We start from the raw sequence: 24,995 nt of genomic DNA, 5'->3' as shown, positions 1-24,995 counted from the left end.
CTTCTGTACCCCATCTCGGCACCCCCTTACCAGCCTTTTTCATCTTTGCAGGGAAATGTGGTGGCCGTTAAACACGTCAATAGGAAACGCATTGAGCTGACCAGACAAGTTCTGTTTGAGCTTAAACATGTAAGTATGATGTCACACTCTCATGTCCTGCAGCATATTTAGAAGGATTGGGCCTCGTAACGATGGTGGTCTACCCCCCGATGTAGCCTCTGATCACATTCCCTGCTTTACCACGAGATCACCAGGTCTTCTTTTATGGTTGGAAGTCTTCCAGCTGCCATCTTCTGGTGCTGATTGTAGTCTAGCACATGTGTTCTGCTAATAGCAGGCATGGTTCCAATATAACTGTATATATTTCCCGTAGAGAGGATGGTTTATTAATGTTGGCTGAGATTTTCCTGTACAAATAACCTGTCAGGTTTGGAATGTTGGTGTAGATAAGGACTTTCGGAGAACATTGCAGTTTTAAAGTGGAAATGATAGTTTTACAGATTGCGTTCTATGAGGTAAGGTCTCCTGAAAACGATCCTAATCTTCCTAGAAGCAGTAGATGGAAGTGGGCAAAGAGCAAATCTGGTTTCTTTCATTGATGGCGATCTACCAGCTGAAGGTGTAATATTCCATATCTGATAGAAGTCAATATTTTTCCTTGTGTTCCTCAGACATGGTGGCCTACAAGGTGCAAACTTCTTATAGAATTGTTGGTCTTCGTGTGACCTGGAAGAACTAGATTTAGTAGCATATGTGTGGTCTTCTTGTAGAGTTGGTGGTTTCCCAATAACAGATGAGGTCCTATTGTGGATGATTATTATTATTATTATTATTATTATACACATAGCTGCAGAGAATGATTTCATGGGGTGGCTCAGGGACAGTTGTTAGCAGGGCTGGACTGGGACAAAAATTTGGCCCTGGACTTCATCCAGACTGGCCCACTTGGCAGGTCTCTCCCATGGCAGCCGGACAACTCCCGCACCCCCCCCCCCCAGGCCACCCAAGCCCCCTCTCCCCCTTCACTAACCACTATACATTCTACTTTATTAGAGTAGAACGGCTGGTACCGGTACTCTTATAAGCAGTACCAGTGGGGAAGCTAGACATTATTTCACCCGGGCAAAGAATCAGTTTGGTGCCCCCCCTTATGGGACAAGATTAGGCAGAAGTGAGAAACTCCCAGGCCATAGCTGTTGAGTCAGCTATCTGTCCCCTCCCCCCATGCTCCTCTGTCGTCCCCCCTGCTCCTCTGGTCCTCCCCCTGCTTCTCTGTTCCCCCCTGGTGAGCGCTGCGGGGAGGGAGAGGAGGTGAGCGCTGCGGGAAGGGAGAGACAAAGGAACGGAGGGGGCGGCATTCCGCTGTCACTGAAGCCGGCCCACTGAGCCATCAGCCCACCGGGAAACTCCCTGTAGTCCCTGTGGCCAGTCCATCCCTGGTTGTTAGGAGGGTGTGGCTTCCCTGAATAAATGAGTTTTTAGGGATCTCCTAAAGGTAGACAGGGTAGGGGCTGATCGGACATACCGGGACAGGGAGTTCCATAGGATGGGAGAGGCTCTGGAGAAATCCTGAAGGCGAGCATGGGAGGAGGTAACAAGGGAGCAGGAGGTCCTGAGAGGTGCGGAGGGGACAATTTGGGCGATATCAAGATGGAAGGTGGACATTTTTCTATGTGCCCTGCTGTTACATTGGGTGTTTTGTAAACCGTGGCCCAGATTCAAGTAGAATTGCGCGATATTTGCGGGGGAGCAGGGCAACGATTTTGCCCTACGCCCCCGCAAATATTTTGCGCTGCCCTCGATTCACGGAGCAGTAGCTTCATGAATTGCGAGGGCGCGCCGGCAAATTTGCCCGGCGTAAGCGCGCGCAAGTTAAATGATCCCGCCGGGGGCGGTAATCATTTAAATTAGGCGCGCTCCCGCGCCGAGCGTACAGCACATGCTCCGTCGGGAAACTTTCCCGACGTGCATTGCGGCAAATGACGTCGCAAGGACGTCATTTGCTTCTAAGTGAACGTGAATGGCGTCCAGCGCCATTCACGTTTCACTTACGCAAACGCAGTGAAATTCAAATTTCACGGCGCGGGAAGGCCGGCTATACTTTAGCATTGGCTGCCCCTACTATTAGAAGGGGCAGCCTTGCGCTAAAAGTAGCCGTACGGAAACTCCGTACCTGGCTTGCGCGGGGCCCGCGAAAGCTTGTGAATCAGTGGTAGTATGCAATTTGCATACTACACGCTGATCACAATGGGAGCGCCCCCTAGCGGCCCCCGCAAGAATGCAGCCTAAAATCTGCGAGGCATAAGAGCCTTATGCCGCGCAGATTTTAGCCTGCAGTCGGTGTAACGAGGTTCCTGAATCAGGAGCACTCGTTACACCGGAGAAAGTAAGCAATTGCACTGCGTAACCTATGGTTGCGCGGGCGCAAGTGCTTCTTGAATCTGGACCCTTGTCATTTTTATCAAGAGGGGGGGGCTGGTCTTTCTATAGAAATAATAATCTTAGTATTTCTATAGCGCTCTTCTCCCCGGGGACCTAAGTAGGTTTGGGTCCTAGGTCTTAGATCTTAGAAAGAGATCAGCAAGGTCTTCTAGTATTGTTGGAAATATAACAGTAATTTGTAAGGTCGGAGTATAGGTAAAAGTAGCAAATTAAGTCACCTTATATAAATACAGGTCTACTAAAAGAAGGTGTGGAAACTACAAAGATACAAGTCTAACAGAAGTCAGTGGGGTCACCCTATAGAAATACAGACCTCCCATAGGTGGGGATGGTCTTCCTATAGAAATACAGGCTTACCAAAAGTGGGTGTGGTCACCTTATAGAAATACAGGTTTACAAGAAGTGGGTGTCGAAACCCTACAGAGATACAAGTCTACCAGAAGCCAGTGTGGTCACCCTATAGAAATAGAGCCCTACCATAGATGGGGATGATCACCCTATAGAAAGACATGTCTGCCAGAAGTGGGTGTTAACATCCTATTGAAATACAGGCCTACCAGAAGTGGGTGTGGTCACCCTATAGAAAGACATGTCTGCCAGAAGTGGGTGTGGTCATCCTATAGAAATACAGGTCTACCAGAAGTGGGTGTGGTCACCCTATAGAAAGACTGGTCTACCAGAAGTGGGTGTGGTCATCCTATAGAAATACAGGTCTACCAGAAGTGGGTGTGGTCACCCTATAGAAATACAGGTCTACCAGAAGTGGGTGTGGTCGCCTTATAGAAATACAGGTCTACCAAAAGTGGGTGTGGCCGCCCTATAGAAATACAGGTCTACCAAAAGTGGATGTGGTCACCCTATAGAAATACAGGTCTACCAGAAGTAGGTGTGGTCACCTTATAGAAATACAGGTCTACCAGAAGTAGGTGTGGCCACCCTATAGAAATACAGGTCTACCAGAAGTAGGTGTGGTCACCTTATAGAAATACAGGTCTACCAGAAGTAGGTGTGGTCACCTTATAGAAATATAGGTCTACCAGAAGTGGGCGTGGTCACCTTATAGAAATATAGGTCTGGTACCAAACTCGTAAGTTCTGGGAACTGGGACTGTGACCATCTAATGTTCTCCTTGTTCTTCTCCTTCAGATGAGGGACGTTCAGTTCAATCACTTAACCCGTTTCCTGGGGGCTTGTATAGACGCTCCGAACATTTGTATTGTCACCGAGTATTGTCCCAGGGGAAGCCTACAGGTAAAATATTGCTTCTTATTTACATATGGGAGGTGTGGTCTGCCCCATCCGTCTCTGTACCAGAGGAGCTCACACTCTACTGTTCCCCTTCATTGGAGATGTAATCTCTGTCTCCTCTTTGTAGGACATATTGGAGAATGACAGCATCAACCTGGACTGGATGTTCCGGAATTCTCTCATCAATGACATTGTAAAGGTGAGTAGAGTCCCCCCCCCCCCCGTACACCCTACAACAGCCTTTCTCAACCAGGGTTTTGTGGGGTCCCCAGGTTCCTTTAGAGGTCACTAGGGGTTCCATGAGCAAAGCTCCTAGTGCTCCTGACTTTCTCAGAGACTCCCAGTGTAGTCAAACCCCCCTTGTTCCTAGTGACTGTTCACAAGTATCTCCCAGTGTGATATCTATACCCCAGTGTTCCCAATGGGATCTCTGTACCCCCCAGTGTTCCCAGTGTTATCGCTGTACCCCCCAGTGTCTTCCAGTGTTATCTCTGTACCCCCCAGTGTCTTCCAGTGTTATCTCTGTACCCCCCAGTGTCTTCCAGTGTTATCTCTGTACCCCCCAGTGTCTTCCAGTGTTATCGCTGTACCCCCCAGTGTCTTCCAGTGTTATCTCTGTACCCCCCAGTGTCTTCCAGTGTTATCGCTGTACCCCCCAGTGTCTTCCAGTGTTATCTCTGTACCCCCCAGTGTCTTCCAGTGTGATATCTATACCCCAGTGTTCCCAATGGGATCTCTGTACCTCCAGTGTTCCCAGTGTTATCGCTGTACCCTCCAGTGTTCCCAGTGTCTTCCAGTGTAATCGCTGTACCCCCCAGTGTTCCCAGTGTAATCTCTGTCCCCCCAGTGTCTTCCAGTGTTATCTCTGTACCCCAGTGTTCCCAGTGTCATCTCTGTACCCCCAGTGTTCCCAGTGTAATCTCTGTACCCCCAGTGTAATCTCTGTACCCCCAGTGTTCCCAGTGGGATCTCTCTACTCCCAGTGTTCCCAGTGTCACTCTGTGTAATCTCTGTACCCCCCAGTGTTCCCAGTGTCTCTAAGGCCTTGTACTCACGAGCAGACATGTCCGATGAAACCGGTCCGCGGACCGTTTTCATCGGACATGTCTGCCCGGGGACTTCTGTTCGATGGCTGTACACACCATCGAACAGAATTCCGCGCGTAAACAATACGCGGGGCGTGTCCGCGGTGTCGCCGCGTCGATGGCGCGGTGTCGCCGCGACAATGACGTGGCGACGTGGGCGGGCCTGCCTTTTAAATGCTTCCACGCATGCGTCGAAGTCATTCGACGCATGCGAGGGATGGCGGGCGGCCGGACATGTACGGTAGGTCTGTACAGACGACCGTACATGTCGGGCGGACAGGTTTCCAGCGGACTGTTTCAAAGCAAGTCCAGGAAACAGTTGTCCGCTGGAAACCTGTCCGATCCGCCCGAAAATGGTCCGCTCGGGCCTACACACGACCAAACATGTATGCTGATATTTGTCCGCGGACCAGTTTCAGCATACATGTTTGGTCGTGTGTAGGCGCGAGCGGGCCGAATTCCAGCAAACATTTGCCCGCCGGGCCTTTTCCCAGCAGACAAATATTCCTGGACGTGTTTTAAAACCGTCCGCTGGAATCCTGCCCGCTCGGACATGTACGGTCGTCAGTACAGACCTACCGTACATGTCCGAGCGCCCGCCATCCCTCGCATGCGTCGAATGACTTTGACGCATGCGTGGAAGCCTTTAAATGGCAGGCCCGCCCACGTCGCCGCGTCATCGCCGCGTCATCGTCGCGGCAACGACGCGGACACACCCCGCGTATTGTTTACGCGCGGACTTCTGTACGATGGTTAGTACAGCCATCGTACAGAAGCCCTCTGGCAGACATGTACGGTGAAAACGGTCCGACGGACCGGTTTCATCGTACATGTTTGCCCGTGTGTACCGGGCCTAAGTGTAATCTCTGTACCCCCAGTGTTCCCAGTGTAATCTCTGTACCCCCAGTGTTCCCAGTGTAATCTCTGTACCCCCAGTGTTCCCAGTGTAATCTCTGCACCCGCAGTGTGATCTCTCTACTCCCAGTGTTCCCAGTGTGATCTCTCTACTCCCAGTGTTCCCAGTGTCACTCGGTGTAATCTCTGTACCCCCCGGTGTTCCCAGTGTCACTCAGTGTAATCTCTGTACCCCCCAGTGCCTCTCAATGTGATCTCTGTACCCCCAGTGTGCAGGCTGCATGGAGGGTCCACGATCCACAATCATATGTAACAGCCCCATTCATGACAACTTGGATCTGGAGGGCGTGCATGTTTATATAACCAAGTACCTGGAAAAAACAAGACCCCAATGTCCCCCACTGTCTGGTGTGGAGAACTGACCCTCTCATGTCTGTGGGGTCCACAATCAGTCTCTGGTACTTTAAGGAAATCCAACATGTTTCAGAACAAACCTGCCAGGGGCCCCCTTGGTGGGATAATGTCCTTTTATAATCCTTCACTGCCACATATTACCCATATTACCCGTATTATCCACCGTTATTATCCATCTCCAGTCACTACCTCCACATCACCGCCATGTGGAATGGGTGACGGTATTATTAGCAGTGACAGGTGCTCTTGTAAGTAAATAAGACAAGAGAAGGGAGGGTCAGATTCTCAGAGAGGTTCCGGGAGGTATGTGGAGCTCTTCCAGAATTCCAGATATCCGTTCTTCACTCCGTTGTCTGATATTCGGCACCACAGACGGAACAAACATTCTACATGAGCCCTTTCTGTCCCATATGTGGGGGAGGGGTTAGATCATAAACTTACCGCACACTCATTCTTCACACGCGGATTCTTCCGAGAACTCGGTGACCTCAATGCCACAAACACCGACCACAAATTGTCCTCCTGGACGTTCTTCCAGATCCGGCACTTCCTAAATCCGGCTAAAAATAGAATGCTTTTCAGACGACTACTCGCCACATTCCTGAACGGACGCCTCCGAACCCCCACATCTCATTCTGGAACCTTCTCCTTTCTTCCAAGGACCTCCTCTCTTCTTCTTCTTCTAGTTCTTCTTCTTCCAAGGACCTCCTCTCTTCTTCTTCTTCCAAGGACCTCCTCTCTTCTTCTTCTTCTTCTTCTTCTTCTTCTTCTTCTTCTTCGACACAAATGGCAAGATACGCCGGAGAGGGAATTAAACCCCTCCCCCCCTGATAATCCTCAGATAGACCTGACCCATGCTGGAGGTGTCAACGTGATCGAGGTACTTGGTGTAGGGTGACCATATTTCTAAACTACCCTCCCTTCCCAAAAATAAGCTTGTGCTGTAACGAATCACAGCACAGTGATTGGACACAAGAGGGGGGATTAATGATTTCTCCAATCACAAGCAGGGGGCGGGGATTGTGCTCCTCCAGGCATTCCCGGCCAGGACAAGCACTGTCAGTGAGTAAAGCGGTGATGTGGCGGCCTTTTTTGGGGGCATCAGATTGGCCTGGGGGGGTGGGTGGCTGTTTCAGTTTCTTTCCGGGACACTGTATTGTCCTGGAATGAAGGTGCCCGGGACAGACCTGCAAAATGCGAGACAGTCCCAGGCAATCCGGGACACGTGGTCACCCTTACTTGGTGGTCTCTCTCCCAAAGTCTACCTTCTGGAGGGAGGTACCTTCCATCATACCTGACTGTACCCTTTTTTTGAATTTTTATATCCTCTCCCAGCATGCACCAGTGGCCTAAACCTCCTACCGCAGGGGTCGGCAACCTACGGCCCGCCGACGCTAAATTTCCGGCCATTCAGTGCACCAACCCGCAGACATTTTAACCCCTTTATGCCGACCGTACACAAATATGCAACCTCGACTTGAAGGGGTAGTACCGGGGTGATGCCTGCAGGCATCACCCCAGTACCGTTTTTTAGAGTCAACAGTTGGCTTTCTTGGGATGACATCCAATACGGCTAAGAAGCCACTCGGCTGTTGTTCCAAGCAGCAGGATGGGACATCCCTCCTCTCCCGCCGCCTTGTGCAGGCTGGCCGGAGACCCGAACAAAGCCGGGACCGGCTTCGATCGGGTCTCAGATCTAGTAAGTCATGTCACAACATCACTTCCAGTTTACTAAAGCCTTAAAGGTGTCAGATAAAAAAAAGTCAGTATTCAAAACACCCAAACTCTTGGTTGTCCACAGGTGAGGGGGCTGTGCAATGTAAATGGGTCCAGAGGTGCAGGGTCTGTGTAATTTAAAGGGGGCTAGAGGTGCAGGGGCTGTGTGGTGTAAAGGGGTCCAGAGGTGAGGGGGCTGTGTGATGTAAAGGGGGCCAGAGGTGCAGGGGCTGTTAAATGTAAAGGGGGCCAGAGGTGCAGGGGCTGTGTGATGTAAAGGGGGCCAGAGGTGCGGGGGCTGTGTGATGTAAAGGGGGCCAGAGGTGCGAGGGCTATGTAATGTAAAGAGGGTCAGAGGTGCAGGGGCTGTGTAATGTAAAGGGGGTCAGAGGTGCGGGGGCTGTGTAATGTTATCTTCATTAATTAGCAGGTGAATGCGGCCCTCAATGCATTCACATACATTGAATCTGGCCCTTTAGTGGGAAAAGGTTGCTGACCCCTGTCCTACTGGATTGGCTGAAGCAAATATAAATATTCATAACTTGGTTTTATTTGTGAAATCTCATACTATGACATGGCAACAGCGAGAAATCTCAAGCCTAAGCTTAGGGGAAAACCAGATGAAGAACCATATAATCAGTCTGAGCCGACTACAGCCCAGCCCCTGTTTAGGAGACGGGGGCTTCATACCTGGATAAGATGGCAACTGATCAGATTCACCTCCACTTACAAAGCCTCCTCCATGTGACAGACATTCCATTTCTTTGCTACACAGTGACAACCTCAATTATAGGTCAACCCTTCCCTAGTGGGGATCTGGCCCCCTTCGTACAGAGGCCTGGAAGGAGCGACATGCGAGCCCCTCGGACTGGCCATCATTACAGCTCTCCTCCTCCAACCTTCACCCACCCCACTTCCAAGTTCCCCCCACTCTCTAATTCCCTGACCTTCACCTTCCCCTCTTCCAAGTTCCCCCCACTCTCTAATTCCCTGACCTTCACCAACCCCTCTTCCAAGTTCCCCCCACTCTCTAATTCCCTGACCTTCACCTTCCCCTCTTCCAAGTTCCCCCCACTCTCTAATTCCCTGACCTTCACCTTCCCCTCTTCCAAATTCCCCCCACTCTCTAATTCCCTGACCTTCACCAACCCCTCTTCCAAGTTCCCCCCACTCTCTAATTCCCTGACCTTCACCCACCCCACTTCCAAGTTCCCCCAATCTCTAATTCCCTGACCTTCACCTTCCCCTCTTCCAAGTTCCCCCCACTCTCTAATTCCCTGACCTTAACCTTCCCCTCTTCCAGGTTCCCCCCCACTCTCTAATTCCCTGACCTTCACCTTCCCCTCTTCCAAGTTCCCCCCACTCTCTAATTCCCTGACCTTCATCTTCCCCTCTTCCAAGTTCCCCCCACTCTCTAATTCCCTGACCTTCACCTTCCCCTCTTCCAGGTTCCCCCCACTCTCTAATTCCCTGACCTTCACCTTCCCCTCTTCCAAGTTCCCCCCACTCTCCAATTCCCTGACCTTCACCAAACCCTCTTCATCCTCCGACATTACCAAACCCCCTCCTTCCCCATCACCCTACTCCTGTTATAGGCCCCTATGACCACCCAAATAATTTTTCCAGAAGATTCTGTCTATTAGATACGCGTGCTTGGACCAGCTACAGGAGAAGAACCTTCCAGATGTTTAACGTTCTATAAATGTGGATTTATGGTTAAAGGTGGCTAAACAACCTCCACTGGATTACACTTGTGAGACCCAAACCTTTCCTCTTCGTCCCCGGCTCTTTCCACTAGACATGGGCAATTTGTTTAGTTCCAAATACATTTTTTAATGAATCTTGACAAATTCGTTTTTCAATTTTGGAATTTTGAAAATTATAAATTTCAGAAATTTGAAAATTATAAATTTCAGAAATTTGAAAATTATAAATTTCAGAAATTTGAAAATTATACATTTCAGAAATTTGAAAATTATACATTTCAGAAATTTGAAAATTATACATTTCAGAAATTTGAAAATTATAAATTTCAGAAATTTGAAAATTATAAATTTCAGAAATTTAAAAATTAGAAATGTCAGAAATTTGAAAATTAGAAATTAGAAATGTCAGAAATTTGAAAATTAGAAATTTCAGAAATTTGAAAATTAGAAATTTTAGAAATTTGAAAATTTGAAATTTCAGAAATTTCAGAAATGTGAAAATTAGAAATTTCAGAAATTTCAGAAATGTGAAAATTAGAAGTTTCGGAAAATCGAAATTTCGGAAATTCAGAAATTCTAAATTTCGGAAATTGGAATTTTGTAATATTTAAATTTCTGAAATTTGTAAATTCAAAAATTCGAAATTAGGAAATTCAAAATTAAAAAAATTCTAAATTTACAAAAATTCTAAATTTACAAAAATTCTAAATTTAAAAATTAGAAAATTGGAGATTAAAAAATCAGAAATTCGAAAACTCCAAATTCCAAAATTAGAAAACCTGAAAATTTGGAAATTCAAAATTCTGAAATTCAAATTTTAAAATCGGAAATTTGAAAATCTAAAAACTTGGATTTTAGAATTTCTGAATTTTAGAATTTAAAATTTCCGAAATTCCAAATTTTCCAATTTCCGAATTTTCAAATTTCCGAAAAATGCAAAAAAAAAGAATATAACGAAAATGAACGAATTTCTCGGCAGTGCACATGTCTACTTTCCACCCCACACCATGCCCCTTCCTTTCCTTTGTATCACTGTGCAAACTCTAAAATGAATATGTACCTAAATTAATAATAATTAATAATAATAATAAATAAGTACCTAAATATGTATCTAAAACGAATATGTAAAATGAATATGTCGCTATGCACCCCTTCTTGTACACCCCTGGATGTTCTACCAGCTACAGCATCAGATTTTCTGGATGTATCATAACCATGAGATGTTCAGTCCAATCTTGTCATGAATTGTTGTGTTTTATTATTACTGTATAGACAGGTTCTCTTGTTAGACCCCATTGTATCCTTATGATGTGTGATCTGCAGGGTCCTCAGAGGGCTTCCCCTTCCATCAGATGTGCCAGGTTGGTAATGTTCCTCCTTCTGTGTCCCTCAGGGAATGTGTTTCCTGCACCGCAGCATCATCACCACCCACGGGAACCTCAAATCCTCCAACTGTGTGGTGGACAGCCGATTCGTATTGAAGATCACCGACTATGGACTGGCCAGCTTCCGATCCTGCTGTGATGCAGACGATGTCTATGCCTTGTATGCCAGTGGGTGTGAATGTCCACAGTTGTCTCGTATTCCCCCCCCCCACCCCCGTGAGATCTGCTATGTAATGACAGGTCACCCAATCCCAGGCCGGACCTTTCCTGGGACCAGTGCAGCTGAATAACCCCTGTATACGGGTGTACAGACTTTATGGCCAACAGTCTGCGGGCATCTGGTCACCACACGTACTGTATATGGTCTTGGTGGGCATCCCATTTCAAAACCATTCCAATAATATACACTAGAGTTCACCACCATACTGCCCATGGCAATTGATATAAAGCCCCCTCCTCCTTGGCCATTAATATAGCGCTGCCCTCCCCCCATGGCGAGCTGCCCTCCCCCTATGGCCATTAATGTAGAGCTGCCCCCATGGCCATTAATATACACTAGAGTTGACCCCCATGCTGCCCATGGCCATTGATATAAAGCCCCCTCCCCCATGGCCATTAATACAGAGCTGCCCTCCCCCCATGGCCATAAGTATAGAGCTGCCCTCCCCCATGGCCATTAATACAGAGCTGCCCCCCCCCATAGGCATTAATATAGAGCCACCCTCCCCCCATGGCCATTAATATAGAGCCGTCCTTCCCCCATGGTCAATGCTATAGAGCTCCCCCCCATGGCCATTAATATAGAGCCACCCTCCCCATGGCCATTAATATAGAGCTGCCCTCCCCCATGGCCATTGATATAGAGCTGCCCCCCGTGACCATTAATATAAAGCTGCCCTCCCCCCATGGCCATTAATATAGATTGTGATGGGAGTCTCATTGCCCTCTAGGATAATTCTCAGCATGTTGACAGCAATGGGGTCTCATTGCCCCCCCCAGGATAGTGTACAGCATATTAACTGTGATGGGTGTTCCATGCCCCCTCCCCCATGAATGTCCAGCATATTAATTGTGATGGGGTGTCTCGTCCCTCGATATGGTGACCAGAATATAGATTGTGATGGGGGTCTCTCGCCCCCCAGGATGGTATTCACCATATAGATTGTGATGGGGGTCTTTCGCCCCCCAGGATGGTATCCACCATATAGATTGTAATGGGGGTCTTATTTCCCCTCTGTATTTTGTCCAGAATATAGATTGTGATGGGGGTCTTATCTCCCCTCTGTATGTTGTCCAGAATATAGATTGTGATGGGGGTCTCATTGCCCCTCGGTATGTTGTCCAGAATATAGATTGTGATGGGGGTCTCTCGGCCCCCCAGGGTGGTATCCACTATATAGATTGTGATGGGGGTCTTATTGCCCCTCGGTATGTTGTCCAGAATATAGATTGTGATGGGGGTCTCTCGCCCCCCAGGATGGTATTCACCATATAGATTGTGATGGGGGTCTTATTGCCCCTCGGTATGTTGTCCAGAATATAGATTGTGATGGGGGTCTCCTTGTCCTCTGCGATAGCTGTGTGTGTAATGACGGTCTTGTATGACGTAGCTGATTGCAGTTCTTCTTTCTGTACAGAGAAGCTGTGGACGGCTCCGGAGCTCCTGCGAATGAACAGACCCCCTTCTCAGGGCACACAGAAGGGCGATGTCTACAGCTTCGGGATCATACTGCAGGAGATCGCCCTAAGGAACGGGGCCTTCTACATCCAGGGCATGGACCTCAGCCCCAAGGGTAATGACTTCAGGGATTTAATCTCCCTGCTGCTGTTGCCACCGGGAGAGAAGAGGAAGGGCATCTAATAAGGACACAGAGGGCAATAAAAACGCTGACAGAACTTTAATGAAAAAAAGGACCTCGAGGTCCTCTTTTTCACAACGATGATGTTTGGGGATCTCAAACACCTCGGGGTCCTCTTTTTCACAATGATTTCTGGGGATCCCAAACACCTCGAGGTCCTCTTTTTCACAATGATTTCTGGGGATCCCAAACACCTCGAGGTCCTCTTTTTCACAATGATGTTTGGGGATCTCAAACACCTCAAGGTCCTCTTCTTCACAATGATGTTTGGGGATCCCAAACACCTAGAGGTCCTCTTTTTCACAATGATGTTTGGGGATCCCAAACACCTCGAGGTCCTCTTTTTCACAATGACGTTTGGGGATCTCAAACACCTCGAGGTCCTCTTTTTCACAATGATGATGTTTGGGGATCTCAAACACCTCGAGGTCCTCTTTTTCACAATGATTTTTGGGGATCCCAAACACCTCGAGGTCCTCTTTTTCACAATGATGATGTTTGGGGATCTCAAACACCTCGAGGTCCTCTTTTTCACAATGATTTTTGGGAAAATCAAACACCTCGAGGTCCTCTTTTTCACAATGATGTTTGGGGATCCCAAACACCTCGAGGTCCTCTTTTTCACAATGATTTTTGGGGATCCCAAACACCTCAAGGTCCTCTTTTTCACAATGTTGTTTGCGGATCCCAAACACCTCGAGGTCCTCTTCTTCACAATGATGTTTGGGGGTCTCAAACACCTCGAGGTCCTCTTTTTCACAATGATGATGTTTGGGGATCCCAAACACCTCGAGGTCCTCTTTTTCACAATGATGTTTGCGGATCCCAAACACCTCGAGGTCCTCTTTTTCACAATGATGTTTGCGGATCCCAAACACCTCGAGGTCCTCTTTTTCACAATGATTTTTGGGGATCTCAAACACCTCGAGGTCCTCTTTTTCACAATGATGATGTTTGGGGATCTCAAACACCTCGAGGTCCTCTTTTTCTCAATGATGTTTGGGCATCTCAAACACCTCGAGGCCCTCTTTTTCTCAATGATGTTTTGGGATCTCAAACACCTCAAGGTCTCTTTTTCACAATGATGTTTGGGGATCCCAAACACCTCGAGGTCCTCTTTTTCACAATGATGTTTGGGGATCTCAAACACCTCGAGGTCCTCTTCTTCACAATGATGTTTGGGGATCCCAAACACCTCGAGGTCCCCTTTTTACAATGACTGTTTAAAGCTGTTTGGAATCCACGGGTTTCATATAATCTGTCATCCCATTCTCCAGAGATTGTCCAGAAGGTCCGCAATGGCCAGCGCCCATTCTTTCGGCCCACGGTGGACACTAGCTGTCACAGCGAGGAGTTAGGTATCCTTATGGACCGATGTTGGGCGGAGGAGCCCCTGGACCGTCCAGACTTTAACCAGATTAAGATGTACATCTGCAAGTTCAACAAGTGAGCAACTGTGGGGAGGGGTGATGTCTTATATCTTGGGGAGGGGTAATTTCCTGCATGGTTGGGAGGAGTAATGTCCTGTATGGTTGGGAGGGGTAATGTCCTGCATGGTGGGGAGAGGTAAAGTCCTGCAAGGTTGGGAGGGGTGATGTCCTGCATAGTTGGGAGGGGTGGTACCCTACATCCTGGGGAGGGGTGGTGCCCTACATCCTGGGGAGGGGTGGTGCCCTACATCCTGGGGAGGGGTGGTACCCTACATCCTGGGGAGGGGTGGTGCCCTACATCCTGGAGAGGGGTGGTACCCTACATCCTGGGGAGGGGTGGTGCCCTACATCCTGGGGAGGGGGCAATACCCAAGGGGGTGGGGTATGCTACATGCCTAGCTTGGAGGGGGTATGCCATATCCTGGTTGAACAGGGAATGTCCTACATCCTGGAGAGGGAATGGAGATGTCTACATCCAGAGGAGGGGGGTATATACTTAATCCCAGGAATGGGGGGGATACCTTACATCCTGGTAGGAGGGGTATATCTTATATTGAGGGGAGGGGGAATTATCTGACGCTGTGTGTTTTGCAGGGAGTGGACAACCAGCATCCTGGATAACTTGCTGTCCCGTATGGAGCAATACGCCAACAATCTGGAGAAGTTGGTGGAGGAGAGGACACAGGCCTACCTGGAGGAGAAGCGTAAAGCCGAAAACCTGCTCTACCAGATCCTGCCACAGTAAGTGTCAATACTCCACCGACAATACAAATACTGCCTTGTACCACACAATACTGTTCCATGCCACATAATGCAAATACTGTATGGGCGGAGGTTTCAGTATGTCAGTTGTGTAAAGGGGAGGGGTCAGTATGACAGTTGTGTAAAGGCGAGGGGTCAGTATGAAAGTTGTATCAGGGGGAGGTGTCAGTATGAAAGTTGTATCAGGGGAACGGGTCAGTATGACAGTTGTGTCAAGGGGAGGGGTCAGTATGGCAGTTGTATGGGGGCAGGGTCAGTAAGGCAGTTGTGTCAAGGGGAGGGGTCAGTATGGCAGTTGTATGGGGGCGGGTCAGTATGTCAGTTGTATCAGGGGGAGGTGTCAGTATGTCAGTTGTATCAGGGGAAGGGGTCGGTATGACAGTTGTGTCAATGGGAGGGGTCAGTATGGCAGCTGTATGGGGAAGGGGTCAGTATGGCAGTGGTATCAGGAGGAGGGGTCGGTATGTCAGTTGTATCGGGGAGGTGTCAGTATGACAGTGGTATCAGGGGGAGTGGTCAGTATGTCAGTTGTATGGGGGAGGAGTCAGTATGACAGTGGTATCAGGGGGATTGGTCAGTATGTCAGTTGTATGGGGGAGGAGTCAGTATGGCAGTTGTGTCAGATGGAGGGGGTCAGTATGACAGTGGTATCAGGGGGAGTGGTCAGTATGTCAGTTGTATGGGGGAGGAGTCTGTATGGCAGTTGTGTCAGGGGGAGGTGTCAGTATGACAGTGGTATTAGGGGGAGTGGTCAGTATGTCAGTTGTATGGGGGAGGAGTCAGTATGGCAGTTGTGTCAGGGGTAGGGGTCAGTATGACAGTGGTATCAGGGGGAGTGGTCAGTATGTCAGTTGTATGGGGGAGGAGTCAGTATGGCAGTTGTGTCAGGGGTAGGGGTCAGTGTCTCTGTATACAGGTGATGGTCCCGGTATATGTATATCATACACATGACGTGATCTGTTATTCTGTACTCAGCTCGGTGGCGGAGCAGTTGAAGAGAGGAGAGACGGTCCAGGCTGAGGCCTTTGATAGCGTCACCATTTATTTCAGTGACATTGTGGGGTTCACCTCCATGTCTGCAGAGAGCACCCCAATGCAGGTAGGTCATACTTCATATACTATGCACAGTGTGTATACCAGGCGGAGAGATCAGACTAAACGGTGAGCTGGACAGAAGGCGCACAATCCACACCGGGGGAATCTGGGTTCAAGGCTGACCGTCCAACCACCTGATAGTATCCCGCCTGTGAGCACACATCCAAATATTCAAACCCGCCTTTCTTATATAACCGCCCGGTGGGTGCCCCCCCCCCCCCATAGGTGTCATATCTGAACATAAAATACCTAAAATGACAGAAATCCATCCATTCCCTTTTCTCGTTGTATTTTGGTGAAATGAAATCTTCCCTATTATTATGTACAGGCTCTGGAGAGGAAAGTTGTTGAATGCTCCTGTGTGACCCCCAAATCTCACCCCCCCCCCAGGTACGTTCCTTGTCCCCCGAAGTCCTAATTCCGTCCTTTCTCCTCACAGGTGGTGACGTTACTCAATGACCTCTACACCTGCTTTGATGCCATAATAGACAACTTTGACGTTTACAAGGTAAGAACCTCGCACAGGGCGGTGTGTGGAGCTGGGCCGGCACGGCCGTCTGGCTATTGTGGAATTTTCCTAAAGGGCTCCTGCAGATAATAATCATTGATCCTGGTGAGGTGGGAAGTCCTAGAATCTGCTCAGTGTGACCCACAATAATGGGCGGTTCCAATAATGATGGTTCACCCGACACATGACCTTACATCAGAGATCAGTACAGGTGTATTATACAGAGATCAGTACAGGTGTAGTATACAGAGATCAGTACAGGTGTATTATACAGAGATCAGTACAGGTGTATTATACAGAGAGATCAGTACAAGTGTATTATACAGAGATCAGTACAGGTGTATTATACAGAGAGATCAGTACAGGTGTAATATACAGAGAGATCAGTACAGGTGTATTATACAGAGATCAGTACAGGTGTATTATACAGAGAGATCAGTACAGGTGTATTATACAGAGATCAGTACAGGTGTATTATACAGAGATCAGTACAGGTGTATTATACAGAGGGATAAGTACAGGTGTATTATACAGAGAGATCAGTACAGGTGTATTATACAGAGAGATCAGTACAGGTGTATTATACAGAGATCAGTACAGGTGTATTATACAGAGAGATCAGTACAGGTGTATTATACAGAGAGATCAGTACAGGTGTATTATACAGAGATCAGTACAGGTGTATTATACAGAGAGATCAGTACAGGTGTATTATACAGAGATCAGTACAGGTGTATTATACAGAGATCAGTACAGGTGTATTATACAGAGGGATAAGTACAGGTGTATTATACAGAGAGATCAGTACAGGTGTATTATACAGAGAGATCAGTACAGGTGTATTATACAGAGATCAGTACAGGTGTATTATACAGAGAGATCAGTACAGGTGTATTATACAGAGATCAGTACAGGTGTATTATACAGAGAGATCAGTACAGGTGTAATATACAGAGAGATCAGTACAGGTGTATTATACAGAGATCAGTACAGGTGTATTATACAGAGATCAGTACAGGTGTATTATACAGAGGGATAAGTACAGGTGTATTATACAGAGAGGTCAGTACAGGTGTATTATACAGAGATCAGTACAGATGTATTATACAGAGATCAGTACAGGTGTATTATACAGAGAGATCAGTACAGGTGTATTATACAGAGATCAGTACAGGTGTATTATACAGAGAGATCAGTACAGGTGTATTATACAGAGAGATCAGTACAGGTGTATTATACAGAGAGATCAGTACAGGTGTATTATACAGAGATCAGTACAGGTGTATTATACAGAGAGATCAGTACAGGTGTATTATACAGAGATCAGTACAGGTGTATTATACAGAGAGATCAGTACAGGTGTATTATACAGAGATCAGTACAGATGTATTATACAGAGATCAATACAGGTGTATTATACAGAGATCAGTACAGGTGTATTATACAGAGATCAGTACAGGTGTATTATACAGAGATCAGTACAGGTGTATTATACAGAGATCAGTACAGGTGTATTATACAGAGAGATCAGTACAGGTGTATTATACAGAGAGATCAGTACAGGTGTATTATACAGAGAGATCAGTACAGGTGTATTATACAGAGAGATCAGTACAGGTGTATTATACAGAGAGATCAGTACAGGTGTATTATACAGAGATCAGTACAGGTGTATTATACAGGGATCAGTACAGGTGTATTATACAGAGAGATCAGTACAGGTGTATTATACAGAGATCAGTACAGGTGTATTATACAGAGAGATCAGTACAGGTGTATTATACAGAGATCAGTACAGGTGTATTATACAGAGAGATCAGTACAGGTGTATTATACAGAGATCAGTACAGGTGTATTATACAGAGAGATCAATACAGGTGTATTATACAGAGAGATCAGTACAGGTGTATTATACAGAGAGATCAATACAGGTGTATTATATAGAGAGATCAGTACAGGTGTATTATACAGAGAGATTAGTACAGGTGTATTATACAGAGAGATCAGTACAGGTGTATTATACAGAGATCAGTACAGGTGTATTATACAGAGAGGTCAGTACAGGTGTATTATACAGAGAGATCAGTACAGGTGTATTATACAGAGATCAGTACAGGTGTATTATACAGAGAGATCAGTACAGGTGTATTATACAGAGAGATCAGTACAGGTGTATTATACAGAGATCAGTACAGGTGTATTATACAGAGAGGTCAGTACAGGTGTATTATACAGAGAGATCAGTACAGGTGTATTAAACAGAGATCAGTACAGGTGTATTATACAGAGAGATCAGTACAGGTGTATTATACAGAGATCAGTACAGGTGTATTATACAGAGAGATCAGTACAGGTGTATTATACAGAGATCAGTACAGGTGTATTATACAGAGATCAGTACAGGTGTATTATACAGAGATCAGTACAGGTGTATTATACAGAGATCAGTACAGGTGTATTATACAGAGATCAGTACAGGTGTATTATACAGGGATAAGTACAGGTGTTATATACAGGGATAAGTACAGGTGTATTATACATAGATCAGTACAGGTGTATTATACAGAGGGATCAGTACAGGTGTATTATACAGAGAGGTCAGTACAGGTGTATTATACAGAGATCAGTACAGGTGTATTATACAGAGAGGTCAGTACAGGTGTAATATACAGAGATCAGTACAGGTGTATTATACAGAGATCAGTACAGGTGTAGTATACAGAGATCAGTACAGGTGTAGTATACAGAGATCAATACAGGTGTATTATACAGAGATCAGTACAGGTGTATTATACAGAGATCAGTACAGGTGTAGTATACAGAGATCAGTACAGGTGTATTATACAGAGAGATCAGTACAGGTGTATTATACAGAGATCAGTACAGGTGTATTATACATAGATCAGTACAGGTTTATTATACAGAGATCAGTACAGGTGTATTATACAGAGAGATCAGTACAGGTGTATTATACAGAGATCAGTACAGGTGTATTATACAGAGAGATCAGTACAGGTGTATTATACAGAGAGATCAGTACAGGTGTATTATACAGAGATCAGTACAGGTGTATTATACAGAGAGATCAGTACAGGTGTAGTATACAGAGAGATCAGTACAGGTGTAGTATACAGAGATCAGTACAGGTGTATTATACAGAGAGATCAGTACAGGTGTATTATACAGAGATCAGTACAGGTGTATTATACAGAGAGATCAGTACAGGTGTATTATACAGAGATCAGTACAGGTGTATTATACAGAGATCAGTACAGGTGTATTATACAGAGAGATCAGTACAGGTGTATTATACAGAGATCAGTACAGGTGTATTATACAGAGATCAGTACAGGTGTATTATACAGAGATCAGTACAGGTGTATTATACAGAGATCAGTACAGGTGTATTATACAGAGAGATCAGTACAGGTGTATTATACAGAGAGATCAGTACAGGTGTATTATACAGAGATCAGTACAGGTGTAATATACAGAGATCAGTACAGGTGTATTATACAGAGAGATCAGTACAGGTGTATTATACAGAGATCAGTACAGGTGTATTATACAGAGAGATCAGTACAGGTGTATTATACATAGATCAGTACAGGTTTATTATACAGAGATCAGTACAGGTGTATTATACAGAGAGATCAGTACAGGTGTAGTATACAGAGGGATCAGTACAGGTGTATTATACAGAGATCAGTACAGGTGTATTATACAGAGAGATCAGTACAGGTGTAATATACAGAGAGATCAGTACAGGTGTATTATACAGAGAGATCAGTACAGGTGTAGTATACAGAGAGATCAGTACAGGTGTATTATACAGAGATCAGTACAGGTGTATTATACAGAGAGGTCAGTACAGGTGTATTATACAGAGAGATCAGTACAGGTGTATTATACAGAGATCAGTACAGGTGTAGTATACAGAGAGATCAGTACAGGTGTAGTATACAGAGATCAGTACAGGTGTATTATACAGAGATCAGTACAGGTGTATTATACAGAGATCAGTACAGGTGTATTATACAGAGAGATCAGTACAGGTGTATTATACAGGGATCAGTACAGGTGTATTATACAGAGAGATCAGTACAGGTGTATTATACAGAGATCAGTACAGGTGTATTATACAGAGAGATCAGTACAGGTGTATTATACAGAGAGATCAGTACAGGTGTATTATACAGAGGGATAAGTACAGGTGTATTATACAGAGAGATCAGTACAGGTGTATTATACAGAGATCAGTACAGGTGTATTATACAGAGATCAGTACAGGTGTATTATACAGATAGGTCAGTACAGGTGTATTATACAGAGAGATCAGTACAGGTGTATTATACAGAGATCAGTACAGGTGTATTATACAGAGAGATCAGTACAGGTGTATTATACAGAGAGATCAGTACAGGTGTAGTATACAGAGAGATCAGTACAGGTGTAGTATACAGAGAGATCAGTACAGGTGTATTATACAGAGATCAGTACAGGTGTATTATACAGAGATCAGTACAGGTGTATTATACAGGGATAAGTACAGGTGTATTATACAGAGATCAGTACAGGTGTATTATACAGAGAGATCAGTACAGGTGTATTATACAGAGAGATCAGTACAGGTGTATTATACAGAGATTAGTACAGGTGTATTATACAGAGAGATCAGTACAGGTGTATTATACAGAGAGATCAGTACAGGTGTATTATACAGAGATCAGTACAGGTGTATTATACAGAGATCAGTACAGGTGTATTATACAGAGATCAGTACAGGTGTATTATACAGAGATCAGTACAGGTGTATTATACAGAGGGATAAGTACAGGTGTATTATACAGAGAGGTCAGTACAGGTGTATTATACAGAGATCAGTACAGATGTATTATACAGAGATCAGTACAGGTGTATTATACAGAGAGATCAGTACAGGTGTATTATACAGAGATCAGTACAGGTGTATTATACAGAGATCAGTACAGGTGTATTATACAGAGATCAGTACAGGTGTATTATACAGAGAGATCAGTACAGGTGTAGTATACAGAGATCAGTACAGGTGTATTATACAGAGATCAGTACAGGTGTATTATACAGAGAGATCAATACAGGTGTATTATACAGAGAGATCAGTACAGGTGTATTATACAGAGAGATCAGTACAGGTGTATTATACAGAGAGATCAGTACAGGTGTATTATACAGAGAGATCAGTACAGGTGTATTATACAGAGATCAGTACAGGTGTATTATACAGGGATCAGTACAGGTGTATTATACAGAGAGATCAATACAGGTGTATTATACAGAGAGATCAGTACAGGTGTATTATACAGAGAGATCAGTACAGGTGTATTATACAGAGAGATCAGTACAGGTGTATTATACAGAGATCAGTACAGGTGTATTATACAGGGATCAGTACAGGTGTATTATACAGAGAGATCAGTACAGGTGTATTATACAGAGATCAGTACAGGTGTATTATACAGAGAGATCAATACAGGTGTATTATACAGAGAGATCAGTACAGGTGTATTATACAGAGAGATCAGTACAGGTGTATTATACAGAGAGATCAGTACAGGTGTATTATACAGAGATCAGTACAGGTGTATTATACAGAGATCAGTACAGGTGTATTATACAGAGATCAGTACAGGTGTATTATACAGAGAGATCAGTACAGGTGTATTATACAGAGATCAGTACAGGTGTATTATACAGAGATCAGTACAGGTGTATTATACAGAGAGATCAGTACAGGTGTATTATACAGAGATCAGTACAGGTGTATTATACAGAGATCAGTACAGGTGTATTATACAGAGAGATCAGTACAGGTTTATTATACAGAGATCAGTACAGGTGTATTATACAGAGATTAGTACAGGTGTATTATACAGAGATCAGTACAGGTGTATTATACAGAGAGATCAGTACAGGTGTATTATACAGAGAGATCAGTACAGGTGTATTATACAGAGAGATCAGTACAGGTGTAATATACAGAGATCAGTACAGGTGTATTATACAGGGATCAGTACAGGTGTAATATACAGAGATCAGTACAGGTGTATTATACAGAGATCAGTACAGGTGTATTATACAGAGAGATCAGTACAGGTGTATTATACAGAGAGATCAGTACAGGTGTAATATACAGAGATCAGTACAGGTGTATTATACAGAGAGATCAGTACAGGTGTATTATACAGAGAGATCAGTACAGGTGTATTATACAGGGATCAGTACAGGTGTATTATACAGAGATCAGTACAGGTGTATTATACAGAGAGATCAGTACAGGTGTATTATACAGAGAGATCAGTACAGGTGTATTATACAGGGATCAGTACAGGTGTATTATACAGAGAGATCAGTACAGATGGTATATACAGGGATAAGTACAGATGTTATATACAGGGATCAGTACAGGTGTATTATACAGGGATCAGTACAGGTGTATTATACAGAGAGATCAGTACAGATGGTATATACAGGGATAAGTACAGATGTTATATACAGAGAGATCAGTACAGGTGTATTATACAGAGAGATCAGTACAGGTGTAATATACAGAGAGATCAGTACAGGTGTATTATACAGGGATAAGTACAGGTGTATTATACAGGGATCAGTACAGGTGTATTATACAGAGATAAGGGATCAGTACAGGTGTATTATACAGGTATGAGGGATCAGTGCAGGTGTATTATACAGGGATACGGGATCAGTACAGGTGTAATATACAGAGATAAGGGATCAGTACAGGTGTATTATACAGGGATCAGTACAGGTGTATTATACAGAGATAAGGGATCAGTACAGGTGTAATATACAGGTATGAGGGATCAGTACAGGTGTAATATACAGGGATACGGGATCAGTACAGGTGTAATATACAGAGATATAGTAACCTCCTCGGAAGACACGCCCACCTCAGGTGTCTGCTCTCTCTGCAGGTGGAGACCATCGGAGACGCCTATATGGTGGTGTCGGGGTTACCGGTACGGAACGGGAAATTACACGCACGAGAAATTGCTAGAATGTCGCTCGCACTTCTGGACACTGTAAGAACATTCAAAATCCGTCACAGACCGAGCACACAGCTCCGCCTCCGAATAGGAATACACACAGGTATACCCATCCCCCTTCCATGTACATTCAATGCTCATTGTATATTCCTCTTCTTTGCAAATAATACCGATCAGGTGGGTGTATTATACAGAGAGATCAGTACAGGTGTATTATACAGGTATACAGGGATCAGTACAGGTGTATTATACAGAGATCAGTACAGGTGTATTATACAGGTATACAGGGATCAGTACAGGTGTATTATACAGGTATACAGGGATCAGTACAGGTGTATTATACAGAGATCAGTACAGGTGTATTATACAGGTATACAGGGATCAGTACAGGTGTATTATACAGAGATCAGTACAGGTGTATTATACAGGTATACAGGGATCAGTACAGGTGTATTATACAGGTATACAGGGATCAGTACAGGTGTAGTATACAGGTTTATTTACAGGTGTATTATACAGGTATCAGTACAGGTGTAATATACAGAGATCAGTACAGGTGTATTATACAGGTATCAGTACAGGTGTAATATACAGAGATCAGTACAGGTGTATTATACAGGTATCAGCACAGGTCTAATATACAGAGATCACTACAGGTGTATTATACAGGTATCAGTACAGGTGTAATATACAGGTAAACTGGGATCAGTACAGGTGTAATATACAGAGATCTGTACAGCAGTATTGTACAGGTGTTTTATGGAGGTTTACAGGTATCAGTACAGTTGTAATATAGAGGGATCAGTACAGGTGTAATATACAGATACTGTATAAAGGGATCAGTACAGTTGTAATATACTTGTATACAGGGATCAGTACAGGTGTATTATACAGAGATCAGTACAGGTGTATTATACAGAGATCAGTACAGGTGTATTATACAGAGATCAGTACAGGTGTATTATACAGAGATCAGTACAGGTGTATTATACAGAGATCAGTACAGGTGTATTATACAAAGATCAGTACAGGTGTAATATACAGGTATCAGTACAGGTGTAATATATAGGTATAGACGGATCAGTACAGGTGTATTATACAGAGATCAGTACAGCAGTATTGTACAGGTGTTTTTATGGAGGTTTACAGGTATCAGTATAGGTGTATTATACAGGTATCAGTACAGGTGTAATATACAGGGATCAGTACAGGTGTAATATACAGGGTTAGTACAGGTGTAGTATATAGGTATCAGTACAGGTGTATTATACGGGTATACAGGGTTAGTACAGGTGTATTATACAGGGATCGGTACAGGTGTTATATACAGGTATACAGGGATCGGTACAGGTGTTATATACAGGTATACAGGGATCGGTACAGGTGTAGTATATAGGTATCAGTACAGGTGTATTATACAGAGATCAGTACAGGTGTTATATAC

At 44.9% G+C, this 24,995-nt stretch overlaps 1 protein-coding gene across 1 annotated transcript in view; it reads left to right on the top strand.

Moving 5' to 3' along the window:
* NPR2 (natriuretic peptide receptor 2) overlaps nucleotides 1-24,995 on the top strand; it is a 99,821-nt gene that overhangs the window by 47,640 nt on the left and 27,186 nt on the right. The window contains exons 9-18 of the mRNA XM_040334596.1: nucleotides 52-129; nucleotides 3,589-3,693; nucleotides 3,818-3,889; nucleotides 10,860-11,019; nucleotides 12,489-12,644; nucleotides 13,988-14,156; nucleotides 14,735-14,881; nucleotides 15,878-16,001; nucleotides 16,437-16,505; nucleotides 23,480-23,654. Coding sequence (XP_040190530.1) covers nucleotides 52-129; nucleotides 3,589-3,693; nucleotides 3,818-3,889; nucleotides 10,860-11,019; nucleotides 12,489-12,644; nucleotides 13,988-14,156; nucleotides 14,735-14,881; nucleotides 15,878-16,001; nucleotides 16,437-16,505; nucleotides 23,480-23,654 — 1,255 coding nt within the window. The remainder of the gene's footprint in view (nucleotides 1-51; nucleotides 130-3,588; nucleotides 3,694-3,817; nucleotides 3,890-10,859; nucleotides 11,020-12,488; nucleotides 12,645-13,987; nucleotides 14,157-14,734; nucleotides 14,882-15,877; nucleotides 16,002-16,436; nucleotides 16,506-23,479; nucleotides 23,655-24,995) is intronic.

The sequence above is a fragment of the Rana temporaria genome, unplaced genomic scaffold (genome assembly GCF_905171775.1).
Source record: "Rana temporaria unplaced genomic scaffold, aRanTem1.1, whole genome shotgun sequence".
Taxonomy (NCBI): Eukaryota; Metazoa; Chordata; class Amphibia; order Anura; family Ranidae; genus Rana; species Rana temporaria.
Note: the sequence above shows the minus strand (reverse complement) of the source record. Positions and strands in the feature narration are given on the sequence as shown.